Source organism: Accipiter gentilis, chromosome 5 (assembly GCF_929443795.1).
Source record: "Accipiter gentilis chromosome 5, bAccGen1.1, whole genome shotgun sequence".
Classification (NCBI taxonomy): Eukaryota; Metazoa; Chordata; class Aves; order Accipitriformes; family Accipitridae; genus Astur; species Astur gentilis.
In genome coordinates this window covers 31092662-31110927 of record NC_064884.1, presented here as the reverse complement: position 1 = coordinate 31110927, position 18266 = coordinate 31092662, and the positions used below count along the sequence as shown (strand labels likewise).

At 40.5% G+C, this 18266-nt stretch overlaps 1 protein-coding gene across 2 annotated transcripts in view; it reads left to right on the top strand.

Moving 5' to 3' along the window:
* TIAM2 (TIAM Rac1 associated GEF 2) overlaps positions 1 to 18266 on the top strand; it is a 117383-nt gene that overhangs the window by 59618 nt on the left and 39499 nt on the right. Inside the window, exons 10-14 of one of the 2 annotated variants that reach the window (XM_049801203.1) lie at positions 1145 to 1312; positions 3994 to 4099; positions 4568 to 4645; positions 5565 to 5657; positions 6728 to 6988. In XM_049801203.1, coding sequence (XP_049657160.1) covers positions 1145 to 1312; positions 3994 to 4099; positions 4568 to 4645; positions 5565 to 5657; positions 6728 to 6988 — 706 coding nt within the window. Of the gene's footprint in view, positions 1 to 1144; positions 1313 to 3993; positions 4100 to 4567; positions 4646 to 5564; positions 5658 to 6727; positions 6989 to 10599; positions 10736 to 18266 lie in introns of those variants that run through there. The other variant, XM_049801204.1, reaches the window with a different exon arrangement.

Below are 18266 nucleotides of genomic sequence, written 5' to 3'. Positions count from 1 at the left end.
TCTGTTGCTACTGGTAGATTGTTGTCAATAACTTTGCTGCCTGCAGTAAGGGAAGCAGTCCCAGTGCCATGATTTTACTGCAGCTTTTAATTGCAGTGCACCCCTGGGCTTGTGGCCCCGCAGAGCAAGGAGGAAGAATTGCATAATCAAGGGGCCTTATGTAGGCAACAACCCTCCCAACCCAAAGAAATAAACGAACAAAAATACAAAGAAAAAGCATTAGGGAGGTAGGCACTCCTGAGAACAGCTCAGGATATCTAAAGATACGTCCTGAGTGGCAGCTCAGCCACTTTACAGTGTTATTGTCCCTTTCCATTGACTGCAAGGGGAATCGAGGGACCCTCTCTGTGTGAACCTAAATGCCTTGATGTGGGTATTTAAGTGATGTGCTGAACAGGCAGGCTCAAGTATATAGGTGAAACTCCAAATTCTGAACAGCTCTCAGTGTTTTTCTTCTCCTTGCATGGCTTCCTTTGAAACGTGTAGCTTGAAGTGCAGTACAGGACCAAGTATGAAAATGAAAGGTGAGAAAGCAACAGGGAATTTATTCAGGGTGGATGTTGTTATTTGATCAAGTGGAGCGACTTTGGAACAAGGGTGAAAGTGAAGCAAAATGATAAACGGGCAAATACCCTGCGCTACCTATTAAACAGTACGTTCTTACACTGTAAATAGAACAGAAACAGTTTATTCCTGCTTTAGTTCTTTATTATGTTATGGCAAGTCTTGCTCCGCAGTGCTCTCTACTGGAAGTTTACTATATTGTAATTTTCTGTCAAAATTACAGTAACTCCATTTCTTTTGCATTTGTTAATTAGGTAAAATTGTACTAGTCAGTCCTTAAGAATTTATTCCCACTGTGCTATAATATCAGGTAGCTACATATTTTTCACTTCGAGTTAAATTAATAATTAGTATGAGATAAAGGCATAAAAGCCCGTAATGGGAACGCAGGGGAAGTGCAATCCATCCTCAAGAAAATCAAGTCTTTGATAGTGAATAGATAGAACTTTGTCCCTGTCTTGCCATGGGGAAATACACAGTACCGTGTCTAAATACATATCCACTGCAAACTGCCAATGTAATTCTACTTTGGGTTTTTTTTGCAACACCCCTGTGTTATACCTTTCTCCCTTGTTTCCAGCAGCAAGTTGATGACTTTTTGAATGTCTACTGCTCAGTGCCGGAGAGCATCCAGAAGGAGAATGCCTGGGAAACACAGACGTATGTTCACTTCTGTGACGGCCAAGGAGTGGCGCTGACCCTCAAGCCAGAGCACAGGGTGGAGGATGTTTTGTCTTTGGCATGCAAGGTACTCACTTATTGTGCACTATTGCACCTTGTTAATAGCTGTGGACTTGAGAAGGAACGTAATATATCAGGATTTCTAAATAGTGAGAGCATAATACCAGCATCTCCCTGTCACTGTGTTAAGGCACATTGTTGCTCTGTTTCCTTTAGTTGTGTTATATATGTATTGTAGTCAACGTAGTTACAGCGATTGTGGAAAGGTTTTCAAGGAGCATTGCTCAAGAGAGCGCACAGTGGTTACTTAAGGAGCGGTGACGCTTTGTGAGGTAGTCAGCCCCTGAGGAATCTCAGCACGTGTCCACTCTATGCTGTCATTGCAGAGAACCCAGTTGTTCTGTGAAAATGAATCACAGATGAGTAACAGGGACTGATTGACTTAATGCCAGGAGATGAAGACATTTAAGACTGCTGTGACAAAGGCTATCATATATGTTTGCTTCTTAAAGGACCCTTTTAAGGTTTTAATTAAATACCAGCTCTACTTGTGAATTTCAAAGAGTGCATTCCCTTCTGAAAGTCAGTGCCAGCAATTTGAGAGAGATTGCTATAGATCATGGGATAGAAAACTGAGTCACAGGTTGAAGGTAAAGTAGAAATACCTATTTTAACTACGGACAAAAGGCCAGCACCTCTAGAACATCACAACGTACCTAGCACCTTTGTCTCCACATGTGTCAGTGCTTGAATTTAGCTCTAATTTCATGATTTAAGTCACTTAAATTATGCGAACAAGCTTTTTGGAAAACCTTTCTAGTCCCAAGTTCTGTTTTCTGACAGCTGGTAAATACAGTTTATTTACTTCACAACTCAAGGGGAAAAACAGGAAAAAAAAAAAGGAGTCCTGCTCTGTACAAAATCCAGCTGTAGCTTATGGCGTAGGTTAAAGTGGACTTTCAGGTGAGCTCATTCAACTGGCTTGAAGTTAATGAATTTTGAGGCTTCTAATGGAGGAAAGGACCCAACTTAATGGCTCTTTGCACCTGATAATGTTGTAAACAGAAAAAATTTCTTAAATTATACAAGTTTTTAAAAATCCAGGGTGAACTGTAGTTTTTACATCAAAAAAAGCATACTGATTTAGCCAAGTCACAATGCATCTCCATGGCATCACTGAGAAGAAATTATGTTTTCATTGCTTTTGCTGGTGGAGACTGAATCCTCGAGAAACAGTTCAATGCCTGGCTTTACTTTTAAAAATTCACTGTACCTAGTCAGCCTAAAGGGATTGTCTGAGACATTATTTGACCACCAGATGGCACGGTAGAGCTGAAACATTTGGCAGTAGTTACGGTGATATGCAAGACCACTGAAAGAGGAAATAAAATTTATAAACGTAAAATTAAGTTGAAAAGGAAATTCCTTACCTCTCTTACTCCACCATTCCAAAGTATTTGTAATTGTAAAGCTGACTTTTAATTTTCATTGTCTGTATCGCATGAAAATTTAGTTTTAAGTGATTTGATTTTTTCCTTAAATGTTTTTCTGTTTTATTTTTTTCTTTCTATTCTGTCTGTAAAGCTTTTCATAAGCATTCTATAATGCTGAATACTTTCTGCTCATCTATCCTGGTTCTTTTCCTTCTTACATTTTCATTCTGCTCTGGTGAGTGTAAGGAATCTTTCTTCTTAACAGACCATGTTTGAATGTTATGTGTATAAGGATAAAGTTCCAAGGGGTTGTTGGTTTTTTTCCCTCTTCGTTCATGCTTTATGGGGTTTATAATTTTCTCATTTCTGTTTTCCCTCTGAGGCTGTTGGATAGCTCATATAGAAAAAAATGTGCATTTGAATACAATTGTTCAGGATACAGAACACGTGCAACTCGTAAACTCTTACACATAATAAAATGTTAAGGTAATTACTAGTTACTCAGTAGATTTAGATTTTGTAAGCTGCAGAGATGCGTTGAAGAGGTTAAATAGCCCTCAGGGATGCAGTCATTCCTCTTCTTTTAGAAATGCTGCTTCCTCCTGTTCTAGAAATGTTGCTCTATTAATATGCTAAAATGAAATGTTTTGTGCAGTGGTCTCACCAGCAGCCTGATTTTCAGAGAGACTCCCATCAGGGGCTCGACACTTTCAGGCTAATATCCTTTGGGAATATTCCTATTTCCCTTTGACTCCCTGTTGAAAGAGGATTTTTGCTTTGACCTCACATGGTGAAAAGAAATAGGTGAAACTTCTGGTGTAGATGAAACCCAGCAATAAAAATAAAACGCAATAAAGGCAAACCCTTAGGGAACCTGATTCCCATCCCCTCTCCTAACAGCCCATACGTGCATATGTATTTTCTACATCAGAAGAAAAAGTTGCTGAGCAGAACTGAGTCATTAGAAGTAGTCACAGAAAAAGATGGTTGTGAGTGTAAGTTTGAAAAGGACAGAAAACAGTTGTGATATCTTTGGTAACATATAGCAGTGCTCAGTTAATCTAATAGCCAAGACATAGTGTTTATGAAAGGATTTGGGAGGATTGTAAGGGAAAATGGAAATCGCACTTGAACCTTATTTTCTAAGCAATGCAGCTAGTTTGCTTATACCACAAAAACAGTTAGAAAATGACTTGTTGAGGATTGCTTTTGCATGATTTCTGAAGAGCTTTTTGTGTGAATGTGTCACTTCTATGTCTTCTGGGATTCTGGAAATAAATGACAAATTCCAAACCCCGTTCTCTTTATTCCTTAGATGAAACAGCTGGAGCCAAGACACTATGGCCTACAACTCAGAAGACTGGTTGATGAAAATACTGAGTACTGTGCTCCTGAACCATATGAATACATAGTAGACCAGGAAAGTGTGACTCCTTTTAGATAAAGCTCCATGATGTCTATAGCTACAGTTGAATTATCACCTACGAATATGTGTGATTTAGATCCAAAGTAAGGTTTTAAAGCTGTTCCTGGATTGCATTCTGCCATCCTCATTCATATACTCCATGCCTATGCAGACATTTGGGTGACTAGGCACTGCAAACACTCTCTTCAAGAACGATTTGAAGATTTAAGTGGGGCTTCTGGTCCAAAAGCAAAGTGTTAGTCTCTACTCCAGGCTGGGTTTTCTATCTTTAGCTTACTCTGCATTTAGTCCCACTGATACCAGTGATGCTTGAACAGTAACACAGTTCTCTGTGTGAAGACTGCAAGTTTTGGCTCTTCATTGATGCAAAGAATATTGTGCTTATTTCTCATGCTGTACCTTTGGGTTTTGATGCTTGCAATTTCATAATTTGATTACTTCTGTTATTTTTTTTTCCAACAGGTGTATGATGAAATAGAAATTTGTCCATTAAATGTTTATCACGTTCATCTTAAAAAGACTGAAAACATAAGTGATTTTGGTAAGCTCTTAGGAATTTTTCTTTTTATTCTTCTCATTGTTTACTTTCTCTCTTCAGGACTTTTCTGTCTCTGAGAGCAGGCAGGGCCATCCTTGATAGCTCAAAGTCTGAGTCTGCAAAGGACTCAAGGCATTATGACAAAGTCCCAAGCTGGTTGTTTTACACTGACAAGTGCGTTTCTTATGTTTGGAAAGGGTCCACTTTCTACTTCTGCTGCACTGGCCAAATAATTCAAGCATGGAATTGTCAGAAGACAAATGTCCTTTCCCAGGAGTAATACAGTTAGTCTCAGTCAGGCCATGGTCAAGGTCTGCCCTTTTCTTTTTTTGGTAGTGGGATCCTCTGTTGGCACAGTATCAACAGCGTGTTCTTTGGTACAAATTCTGGCAGGCTTTTTATCTGTGGGAGTCAGTTATGCCTAGGAATAATTATATACCTTGCACAGATACCTTTGTAAGGCAGCTCTGTGCTGGTTTTTAGCTGCAAGTCTATTGGTATGAATTATTCCCTTCTGGCCTGTCTCACTCACTGGTCTATATGGATTTGCTGCTTTGTAGTTTGAGTTTCCAGTTTTTGGATCTGTTTAAGGCATCTCTATGTCTGATGGACATACTGCAGAACTCTTATCACAACAATGAACTGTGTTATTGAAAGGTCATATGGGCCTGAAGTAGAATTTTTTTTTTACATGTAATTTGTTTTTTTTACAGCACAGCATGACATTTCCTGGAAGTTGAAAAGTTGTATTAACTTTAACAGGCCTTACAATGACTGAGAAACAATGTGATAATTTCTCTATGCTCTGTGGGTGTGTTCTTATGAGAAATATCTTCCCCCTGGTTGTGTAGAGTCTACGAAATGCACAAAATAAAAAGGAAGTGTTTCCTAAAAAGTTTGATTTAAACCTCTTTTATTTCAGGCTTTGCTGTCACAGCACAAGTTGATGAAAATCAGCATCTTACCCGTATATTTGTAAGTGATGTTCTCCCTGATGGACTAGCATACAAGGAAGGTATGGTATTGTATTATATTGTATTTATGTTTAATACTGTACTTCATTATCTTTTTAAAGTCCCAAAACATGAAGGAGCTTTAGTACTGCTGTCTGAAATGGTTCTTGGCTTTTACTTTTCATAGTTTTCTTTCCTGAAGACCATGGAAACTATGTGATATTAGGAAAGATAATGTACACAGAGTAACTGAATTACCCTTTCAATATAGCGGGGAGAGTTCTTGTTCGCCCTTGGAGACAAAGTCTGCATTCAGCCATCCGACCAAGTGCTTTTGCACAGAGGAACAGGCTGAAGAAAGAGTTCACCTCACACTGGTGAACCTCATGGGCTTGGTCAGTCTCCAAGGCCCATCACTTCCACTTTTGCTGACAGTGAAAAGTAGCCTCCCTCCCCAAAATAGTTTTCTGCATATGTTTCTGTGAGTGCTTTCTCTACTGCGCTGCTCAGAAACCATACTTCTTTTCATCAGCATAGCAGGATCACATGAGTTCTGCTCTCTGAAAAACAGAGGCAAACCCAGAAGAATGGAGACAGAGTTTCATTTGCTACGTGAGGGTAATGACCACTTGGTTATGGCTGACCTTGAAAGACAGCTGTTGCCACTGTTTAGATTTATACAAAAGCTGATAAAGACTCCATCCGCTGTTGTTCCAGTTTTGCATGAATGATTTGATCTGCGTGACTAGTGCCTTGTTCTTCCCAGATAATGAAATATGTGTCATGGTGCTGTACACTGGTGGTATCCAAGTTGTGAGAGGTGCCTCTGTTCTCATCTTGAAAGTTGTGCTGCCCTCCTACCCATCAAATTCTATAGCACCTTTAGAAAGAAACAACTCAATTGCTGTACTACGTGTAAAACCTATCAAAGTAAGCATGAGGTCAATCTGTATCATTATAGCACAAATAAAGCTCCCGTCAATTCTAATGGACTTGTGGTAGGATTAGGCTATTTGAATTAAAACTACAAAAATAAAAGGTGAATTGGCATAAGGTTTGGTTTGTGACCCTTTACATTTCATATTCCCCCCTCCCTTTTTTTTATTTCTTCTTTCCTCTCACATGCTCCCAGGGCTCCGAGTAGGCAATGAAATCCTGAGCATAAATGGAGAGGCTGTGTCTGATCTTGACCTCAGGCAGATGGAGTTACTGTTTTCGGAGAGAAGTGTTATGCTTACTTTGAGAATGAACCGTAATGGGACTCAGCAACCCTTATGTGCATCCTGGTCAGATGGTGACATTTCCAGGGACCCAAAGGGTTTGTTGCCCCCTCCAAACCAGTCACAGCTCCTGGAAGAGTTTCTAGATAACTTCAAAAAGAACACAGCAAATGGTAAGAGTTTGACAATAATTCCATTACTTTCACCTCACTTCCAATATTGCTGTTTTTTAAAACTTAGTTATATTTAAAATTCTGTGCTTACCTTACTGAGAAACCCAAGTACAAATAAGTTCTATTTGTGCTTCATATCTGTCTGTTTTATTATTTTCTAGAAAGTAGAAATGGAACAGAATATGATCATTTCTGCAGGGAAATGATATTCTTTTAATCTGTTTGGCTGCACCATCCATTAATATCGAGTGCTTCTCTTAAGTGTTCTGTGTCATCTCGGTTACCTCCAATACATGCGTTTCCCAGGCATCGGTGCTTGAAATGATGTGATGGCTTTCAGAGGCAGAGGTATTGTTCTGTGTTTACCATGCTTTACGTGTGGTAAAGTACCACATACGTTCAGGGTACCTTAAATGCAATAATCATCATCACCTCAGAAAGGAGTCATCTAGCTCTGCTCCCACTCAATGATATTATCGGGCTCCCGTTGGATACAGCTGCTCACTGTGTAGAAGAAAGCCTATGAAAACAGCTTTCATAGGGTTTGTTTTGCTACTACCTGCTCAGATTTCTTGCTCAGTGTGATGCCACTGTATTACACATCAAATGGAGAACATACCCTAAGAGTGCTGTGTCGGGGTGACATCCTGATGGGTTTCTGTATGAGGAGCAGCCGGCAGGAAAGCCTGCGTGGTAAGGACTGCTCCTGGATGACACCGTGGCCCCCCAGCCCGAAGTAAGGTGCCAATGCTCACTGCTGGGTTGCCTTTTCAGCTGGAAATAGGAGGTGACACGTAGAGGGGCACTGCCACGCTGGGTGGAGGAAAGCTGTGGTCACCCTCCCCTTCCTTTAGCTGATCTTGCTTCACGCGAGAAATACATCTTGTGATACCAGAATACTTGTAAATGCCTGGCTGGAATAGAAAGTACGTGGGGATTTGCTCTCCTTTCTTCCCACACCTTGACTATTTTTCAAACAAGATAGAAGCAAATTTATCTCTGGTTTCCTGAGTGTAAAGGGTGCAGTTTCCTCGCTGCACCTCTGGGGGATGCTAGTAAAATTCTGCAGGAAAGCTAGCCAGGGTGCACTGCTGTGCGAGGAGAGCAGCAAAAGGTACGAAAAGGGATTGCTGATTTTTGTATATAATTATGGTGGCAAGTGTTTTCTGATTGGAATTTTTTTCGTAATTAAAAATGGGAGAAGAAAAAGAATCACATAGGAGAAGTTGTTAGAACGGATTTAATTATAGAGCAATTTTATTAGGTCATCTTTTGAAATTAAAAGAAATCCGAATACAAGATTTGTGATACCGTAAGTAGCATCTCTCTCAGGGGCCTTATTTCAATTTAAAATGCCATTAAATTGACTAGTGGCACATAAAAGTTAGTGTCATAAAACAAAAATTATGATAGAGCTAATTAATTACATAATTATACCAGGGCTATCATTCAGCTTGTTGGCTTGACATCATAGGCCAGCATTACCTGGAGTATTCAGTATAATAAATGTATATGTCCATTCACTAGATTCCTCATTCCTCTGGGATAAATTTGCAACCTGTGCAAATATTCCATTATAATAGGAAATTACTGGAGTATGTATTATACTCTAAGCACTAGTGGATAAAGGGACATAGTATATTTGCTTTTCTGCTTAAAAGCAGCTAAGGAAGATTTATTTTATTCTGAAAGGGAACAAATAGTTCTAAATTAAGCTTTGTGAGAGGGACTTTCATATTTATTGAATTCAGTGCTTAGTGTCCGATCACCTGATCAGGTTCAAATGGAAACAGAAGAAAATGGCATTACTTTGAATTAATACATAATCATAAAGGGTTTAACTGTTCTATGTCCTGTTACTCACTCAGGAATTGAATAAGATTTTAGATAAGAAGAGTGGGTATTAATGATCCAAGCAGGGATTTGTAGGCCAGAGACTCTTAAATTCACATCCAAAGTTTAATACCGTTCTGTCTCCTTTGGTAGAGTTGCGTGAGTCACTCTTAAGACCACAGTTTTCAAAAATAATTTCAGATATTTGCTTGTTCATGTTGAGCCTGTTCTTCCAAGGCAGTGCCTTTGAAAGTCAGTTAGTGCCAGCGGAGGGGGACCTCTTTCAAAAATCAAGCACAATTTGGCTCAAGGTACATACCTGGAGTTAAAAAGCTTAATGTTTCTGCCATTGCCTCCCTGTTTTTAAAAAATAACGAACTCTATTTATCTTTCCTAGAGTACTGTAAGGATTAATGAGCTAAAATTAACAAAGTGCTCAGAAAATGGAAATTTTCAGCACTGAGTCACGTGGTAATACCCTGCCTGATGCTTGGTGACAACCACCAGGCGAAAACTAAAGAGAGTTACTTTAAATTACTGGCTTCGTATAACTTCAGTGGTAATAGTTTGTCCACATTTGTTTACAGTTTTGCAACTCCGTAGCATAACTCTGATGAATGTCTTTTCCTACATATTCTGCTATGTTGAGGGTACCCAATTATACCTCGTGGCAAACTTTGGCAGCCTTTACTGTACAGAAGGGAAGTGATTGACTTTCTCCAAAGCCACTAACTCTGCCACTCCTAAAAATCTTTCCCAGGGAATTTTCTGTGAGAGTGATTCATTTTCTCCAAGAGGTTGCTATACCCTTGTAGCTGTATTTTGGACCTGCTGTGGTCATATCATTGCCGCCACATGGCAACACTATGTGCTTGCTGCTTAGCCACTTGGCTAGTCATAAGCTTATCCTGGAAAAGGAATGAGATGAAATACTTTAAAAAAAATGCACTCATAAATGTGGAAAACCAAATAACAGAGAAACTAAATTTGCTCCAAGCTCCTGTGCTAAGGAAATGAAACAAATATTTTTGTAGAATTAAAAGTTGAGGGAATTGAACTGGAATTCTTACATGTGTGCAGGAAAAATGCCTCATTTTAAGATGGCACAGATATTTGAGGGATAAACAACAGAGAAGGCACGAGAATTGAAAACTGTATTTAGGGCATCCCCGTGTGGGTTAATGGTATATCTATAGAGTGCTGAGGCAGGAGGTAGAAGCATTAGTAGGTGTGAAAACCCATTGCAGTATGTGAGTTGCTGTCAGAGTTGGGCAATTATTTTTTTTTTCCCCAGCAAGTGGAGTTTTGCCAAAAAAGCTGTCATTTCTGGTTAGCTGACACTGTTGAAATAAACCCTAGTTTGTAAATAGATCTCTGTGATTAAAAGAAAAAAAAAAATAAAAGAAAGAAAAAAGTGGGGAATGGCAGTTTGGATATGCTTTAACAAGTCTGCATGAAGAAACACTTTCATCTGGGAGGCTTAGAGAGCTAAATGGGAAAGAAACCATTAAAAGAAAGAAAACAAACAAAAAAGGAAAGATGGACATACTGTTCCTTTGCTCCCCATTGTACTCCTCATCTTTGGGGTAGGGCACTTATTTTCTGCGCAGGGTCTGGGTTCCTGTCTGGCCCATCTTTCTAGAGGTGTGGTCCCAGGAGCGGTGAAGAAGGCTTGGGTGCTGCTGACAAGGGGGAGGATTGCTTCTCCTCCTCCTCCTCCTCTTCCTCTCCTGCACTGTCTTAGCCCTTCCTTCCAGCCCCATAGCGCTCATCCTGCCCGTGTGCTGGCAGCAGCACTTGCTGGAGCCCTTGATGAACCTAATGAAGGAGAAAACTAATTTTTTTCTTCTCCCCCTCTGCAAACTCAGTTTGTTGAACCGGCGGGTGCAGAGATCTGACAAGGGCCAGAGCCAGGTAAGCAGGAGGAGGAGGAGCAGCTGCCGGGGGGAGCTGGTTGCAAGGATCATTACTGCAGGAGCAGCAAGCTCTCTTTCATCTGACCTTCCCGCAGAGCACCTCTCTAGCTGTTTTGCCCTCCGCTTTCCCACCTCTCACGCTGAGCCCCGGGCAGCAGCATAGCCTGGGACATGCTGGTTTGAGTCACTCCTGATGAAGCTATTTCACATTGTATAAAGCATGGCCGGAGTCAGAGAGAGAGAGTCAGGCTTTGTGCTGTTTGTCAAGCAGCTGGGATGTGTGCTGGAATGGAGCAATGATGATCTGCTAAACATTGAGATATTTTCGCAAAATGTAACTGCTTCAGGAGGAGGTTCAGTGGTTTGAACACTTATGTGGGAGTGACTCTTCTGTTTCCCGACATGAGCCACTTCTGATTTTAATCTTAGTAAGCATGCACAGAAGCAAAGCACATCAGTTGACCACAAATTTAATTTTGATATGACTAAATTATTTTTAAAAATGTGCTCATAATAATAATTGGTTTGGATTCAATTTCAAGGTACTTTCTGTTTCAAATACGCTTCGCTAGATGTTTAGATGCCTCTGTAAAGTGTAATTGCAACTCTCAGCTTCTCCAGAAAACTTTGCTCTCTTCAGCTTCATCAGATACCACCGAGTTGAGGGAGGAAAAGCTGGCTGTATGCATGTCTCTGCATACGCCTCTCTGCATCTCATAGCACTCCCTGCATCCTCTTCCAGCCCCAACCCAGCCTGAATATCAGAAAGACCTGTGTCTCCTGCTTAAGAAAAGAGGCAAAGTCAGGAGGATGTGAAACTAAGGTGATCTGTAGCCTCCAGCAGCTGGAGGCTGTGCTTGGAGCACTGACTCAGACTGCTCTGCTTGTTGCTGTTTGCCCTGTTTTTAAGCATTTCGTAAGCGTCTTTTAACATAATGTTCAAAGCATTTAATAAACAAAACTAAAACCTAACTGAAAAACATTTCTAAAGTTCTACTTTTAGTTCTTCCCAAATCACGTCCTGTTTGTTTGCCTACCTGCTGTTCTGACATTTAAATTCTCTTCATCGTAGAGCATGGCGTTCATTGCACTGCATGTGTTGAGGAATTAAAGAAAGTAATTTTTATTCTTTCGCAGGAAACTCTTTTGAGCTCAGAAGAGGTGAATATTGTTTCTTAGTTTCCTGAGTCTCAAGGACACCCACAGTCCTGTTAGATGTGAGACCTGATCTGTGCTAGTTGTGCAGGTCTGCACACACTGCTCCCTCTTGCTTGGTAGATCTAGTACCAGATATCTGGTAGTTTTGCATGGTGTGAGGCAACACACCACAAAAGCAGTGCCCCTTTTTAACATAGACATGTAGTTTTGCAGCATGACTGCTTATCTGCCTGAAGATCCATGACTCTGCTGGGTTTTCTTTTTTTTACTCATTACCCAATGTACTTCAGCAGGAAGCCATATAGACGTGATAGGTCATGCAACGGCTGTTCATCAAAGCAAGCTCAGAGGTGAGGTGTGTGTTTACCGTAGTCTTGGACAATCATGGTAGGTTGGCTCCCATTCCAGCTGTTTGTATGCTGTTAATTTGTCCTGCGCTCCTGAGAATCACTGGGAAAAGACTAGGTCTGGCCTGTGACAATACCTGGGACTATAGCAGGGTAGAGGTGAATTCAAAGACAGCATTTGCCTCTTCAGAAGCTGGATCCATAGGAGTACTTGTTGCCCTATTGCATGTTTTGCAATACAGAGTGTTTCCCAAGAGAGGTGGTTTAATGAGCTCTTGCTGGCACTTGACAAACTGTCCTGTTGGCTTCCTGTTAGATGTGTATGCTGCAAATTAAAAGTTTGTTTATGCTATAAAATGGGACAGCCTTAAATGTTCTTCTACTGAAAGTGTTCTGTGCTGCTTTGCTAAATACTGCTATGATTTAATCCCTGTGAAGTCAGTGGGCCAAATTGTTTTTTCCTGATGTAAACTCCCTTAAACCCTTGGAGCTGCACCTTCTGGCTCAGTGACAATACGTAGGCATAAATCATGACATTGCCAGTCCTACTGAATTCTGTAGAGTGACAATATGGACAGCCAGGAGATTTATTAATGATGATAAAGTTAGAGACATCCACATACAGACCAGTGCCTTAGGCATAATTTAAAACACATCAAACAGCAGATGTTCTGTGTTTCACAGACGTACGGTAGGTTGAGTAATTATAAAAACTGTGTAAGCTAGCCACAAATTCTTGCTAAACTACTGAGTAACTTCCCCCCCCCCCCCCCCTTTTTTCCTTTCTGTTTTCATTACTTTTGTGCCTATAAATCTGCGATGGAGATGAAAATGTACCACCAAGGTGGTATACTTGGTACCTGGGCAGGGCCAGCTCCATTTGCTTTCCAGCTCTCCTCCATGCAAATGACCTCTGAGAATGGCCAAAGCCATCCCATTTGAGCAATCCCACAGTAGCAGCAGAAACCAGGAGAGGAGTCACTGACAGCACCCCGGCATGTCCATCAGCCCCAGCCTGGAAGACCTAATGGCAGCAGTGGGATGCAGCCTTTGCTGACACTACTGGAGGATGGTGGCAACCCAGCATGGGCTCTGCTGTGTCTTCCTCCTCTGTACCGCAGCCACACATCTCCAGCTGTTGAGCTGGAATAGAAGGTGATGCACTAGCTATGGCTAACAATGGCCTCCAGTGAGACTGTATCTAAGAAGGCATTTGTTACGCACTTAGGAAACAAATGTATTTAGGTAACAATTTGAGAAGCCAGTGTGAAGTCTTAAGCGTAAAACTCAAAAGCCTGAACAGTTGTCTGACTGGCAGATACTTGGACAGAGAAAGTGTAGAAAGTTAAATAACCCTATAAAAACATTCCATGGATGTGCAGGGGCTAATCAGGCATTGCTACAGAAGTGCAGGCAGCTATTTCCTATTATGTTGCTAATTTGTATCTCCTATTGATTACTGAATTAGCAAATGAGTCAAATTACTTTGCTTCATGATGAACAGTTAACCGACAAAGGAACTCCCAAGGGATCTAAAGGACTCTGCTCCAGCTTCAGAATGGATGTTTCTGCAGATACTTTTAAAAAAAGAAAAGAGACCGTAAAGCAGCCTATAGAAGGTAGGTGGCTGACTGGAGCTAAGCCACTGTTCAGCCTGTGGCCCAGCATGTCTTAAGCAAGCTGTACGATACAAGAATATTTGCACGAACATGCTGGCTTTTTCTAAACATGAAAACGTGGAGTATTTAAAGAAGAAGCGTTACTTTCCTCACTGAAGGATGAGAACAAAGGAGAGAGACTTGTCTTGCTTGAGCATTTCAGACCCTGGCCAGAAGTATGAGTTTCTCTTTGCCTAGGCAGCATCAGATCTGCAAGAAGAAGCAGCCTAGTTGCATTGTCCTTCAGGAAGCATGCAGAGCACCTTCTGATGTTTCGTAGTTTGCTCCCTGAAGCCAAAACATATTGATGAGAGGGGCCATGAAGGGAACCTTCTTGTCTGGCCTGTAATTGCATGTCTTGTTTGGTAACAGTCTTGTCACTGACAGCCATCTAATAATTCTGTGTTTAAGAACCCTACCTAGGAAGACTGCTGTTATGACAGCTGTATGCTAATATTTTTTCCAGATTTAATATCTTGAATGAATTCCTGAATGAAGTTTCTAGCTACACCAGAGTCAGTTGTTACAGCCTTGAAGCTAAGTTGAGAGCTTACCTTCCAGCCAGTCCCCAGATAGGTTACAAAACGCCTAAGACGAGTGATAAAAGCCAAAATACCTTGCAGAGATTAAAAAAAAAAAGTGAATTATTAAAATCCAGTGCATTTTATTTGTGTTTCTTTAACATGATTAGTTTTAGTTTTTTAGAAACTGAAGTTACTTGGATTAGTAGACTCAAGATGTTAATTCAGCAATGAGAATTTGAGCTAGCTGGTATCTGAAGTTAGGTCAAAGGCTTTCACAAGAACTTTAAAATTTCCTAGGCAAAAAGAGGAAGGGGTGTTTGAATTAGTAATAAATTTAGTATTTCACTATGTTTTTAACTGTTGGTTAAAGCAGCATAAAAGCTGTAAACCACTGTACAGTTAATAACCACAGTTACTGCCCATAAATTGTTTTGAATTTACTCCAGCATTGGAGTGTTAAGTAGTAGTACTTGCCTGTGAGTACCAGCTGTGGGGAAACAACCGAACTGGCACTGTGCAATAGTTAAAAACTTACATAAATTCCAGTTAAAATTGCCAAATTGAGCTAACATGAACACTCCCATTATTCTGGAAAACTTAAGTGGAGATTAATAGGAATCTACACTTAGGATCCATGGTACCTCAGTCGTTTGCCAGATTCATAGAGAACCCCAATGAAGATGAAAGGTGAATCATGTTGCTTTGGCTTTCAGCTTGAAGTGGTGGAGGATATGATACATTTCAATTGATACTTCTCATCTGTGGCTGCAACCTACCTGCTTTCTCTTAGATCAGTTTCCTTAGTGCAGAAGCTACCCTGAGACAGCTTTTGGTCTAGAAATCAAATGTGGCTGTAAAAACTCCTCATGAATAAGCTCAGTGTGTAGCAGTCATTTTTCATATGTCGAGGTTTGTATGGGTAGGACCTCAAAGTGCAAAAGAATTATTTAGTTATTTGTTTATTTATTTGCTGCTATGACATCCAGAGGAAATAGACCAACAGCCTGAGGTAAAGCAGGACGTTTTCGTGCACTTGTCCTAGGTGGAAATTAGCTCTCCGCATGTCAGTTGAGCTGGATTATTCTTGTGTTATGGGGTCCGAAGTTTTTTTCAGCTGACTTATCACCAAATTTATAATCATCCTGCTCTGGCCAAAGAGGGTTTAGAGGAAAAAACTGCTTTTGTATGAAGGCCTTAAAGAACTGTATGCCTCCAAACACATTCTGATGTTTCCAGTCCTGGGCCTTCATGATAGAAGCCCTAGAGCAATGCCAATGTCCTCTTGTATCACAGCTTTACTAAACCTACCTAGCTTTATGCCCACACCTCATCTTCTAGACCTTCCTCACTTTTGCTAGCAATTTTTTCAGTGCAAATGGCCATAGTGGGACTGTTAATGAATCTTCCGTAGGAGTTTGTCGTCTTCTCCTAGAACTCTCTTCCTTTTCTCCTTCCTGACCACAGTTAATGTGCTCTTTGCAACCTAGACAGAAATCTAAAGGCCTGCAGAGATTGCATGGGTTCTGGCCTGGATGCCAGCTGCTGGGTGCCCCTTCCATGCTTATCCCAGGGGATAACATGAGCCAAAGAACCAAAAGGTCTGATCCTTGCATAAGCAAGACATACCAGTTATGAATAGCTGAACTAGTGAACCCAGAACCCTTCATACCTCTCTGGTGAAACTTGGATGCCTTTTTTAACAGAGATTGTGAGAATGTCTCTTGAAAGCCATTCAAGAAATTCCTTTGGATCAACTTTTACTTTTTGAAGGGTATTTCTTGAAGTCTTTCAGATAGAAAAAGGATACAGAAGGAAATGCTTACCTGCCTATTTTTTAACTTCATTACAAAAGAGTAAATATACTGTTGAAAACCTGAAATACATTTTATTGTATCGAACCAAAAGAAATAAGCACATACGTGCTACCTGCCAGGCTGAACCGTTTAACTGAAGTTATGAGTACTAATCTCCAAGGGAGCATTTTTAGAGTTCACACTGATATTACTCTTCTCCAGGCAATTTTGGAATGCTTCACCTACCACTCCCTGTTTTTCAGTAACTCTGAAGGTATTAAGACCACCAAGGCTTTGTACCTTTCTGAGAGTTGGCTCAGACTTTAGTATTATTTGCACCAGGGATTTTGGAAATATTTGTTATCTTCTCTTGGAAGCTTACTTTTCTCTTGATAGTAACATTGCCTAGAAGAATATGGGAACTGCAAGCTTATCATAATTAACTGATTAGTCCGGAGAATTCACACAACAATGAAAAATGCAGCTTTCCATACACCTGGCTTAAATTTATTACCTAAATGTAATATCTCATTTCCATCTAAACCATGCAGCCGTGTTATGGAAACTCTCTGTAATAGGGAGAGGGAGAATATCCTACATGCTGAAGATTGGCTGTGTTGTGTTTTATTGGCAGTTTCTACAGCATTTGGGAATTAGTGAAAATATTGAATACATTCTTTCCTAGTGGATAGGCTGTACCTCCTATAATTCCTTATAATTGCAGATCCTAATTTTTTCAAGCTAAAGTTCATATTAGTATTCTCAGAAATAAATTGATGCTCACTTTATTGCTGGTTTGCAACATCTATCTGAAATCACTCAACAATACCAGTATTTAAAAATGCTGCCAATTGCTCTGATCTGAGATCAGGGTATCTGTCTCTTACAGACTAGACCAAGCCCGTCATAATTGCTTGGAGCTCTGTGTTGCGTATGTTGCCATATCTGAAGTGTCTAACTACTGTGGATTAAAAACTGCAGCAGAGAGGACAGGAAATGAGTGCCCCATTTCCTTCTCAAGTGCCAGAGAACTACAAACAAGAGAAAGATCAGTTTGTAGCAGAGTAACCACTGGAGTTAATAATGAACATCTGAGCTGGAATCAGCAAGCAGCTGTGGTGTAGGACAGCTGTTGGGGCTTCTTCATCAATGTGCACTTGTGATATAAGCCTTCTCTTAGTCATAAACACTCTTTGCCAGTATCTTTACACACCAGCACTAATGAAACTTAAAGTATTTCTTGTGCTGTACTGAACAGACAGAGGCTTCTGGCCATCTATTTGCCTGTGCAGCTGTATTTAGGTATCTGCATAATACATGTGCTACGTTGGTGACAGAGGAACTTAGGATGGGAAGGAATTTCCAGACTCAGTGAGTCTGGTACTCTGCTAGTCAAGGCTTTCAACAGCCTTATTGATACATTTATCGTATTCCATTTTAAAATAGGATAGACTGTTTGCATTTTTTGCTCCCAGGTAAGCTTGTTCCAGAAATTCATTCATGTGGTGGTTGGAAGCCAGTCTTCTAATTGTCAGAATAGACATATTCCTGGCCAATGTTATAACTGATCAGTATCTGCTGCCCTTGACCATTGCTTAAGCAGCTCTAGCTCACAACTACATGTTGTTAACCCCTTCTCCACACTTCCACACTTCTCTTCCTTTCATGTTTCCAACTGATAAGCCACAGCTTATAGAAGGAATTGTTCTTACTGGTCCCTGAAACTCCGTTCTATGCGATTTCATTCTGGAACTGTGGCTCCATCTTCAAGGTCATCCTGCATCTTCTTTGTGCATCTCCAGTCATGCTCTTAATCAATGCTGTGTTTTAACTTTGAATTATTGGAGTATTTAATCAGAGTGCTTCCTATTGTACTTTCTTTGCTGAGGCAAATAATGAAAATATCCAGTAAAATTGGTCCCCAAACCCACCTTGGAGAAAATCTACCATTAGCCTGTCCCAGGCCTAGAAGTTCATTCAGACCAATCTATTGTTATCTTACCTGATAGCCAGTTCTGCCTTGTTTTAATTCCTATCCTTTTCATTTTA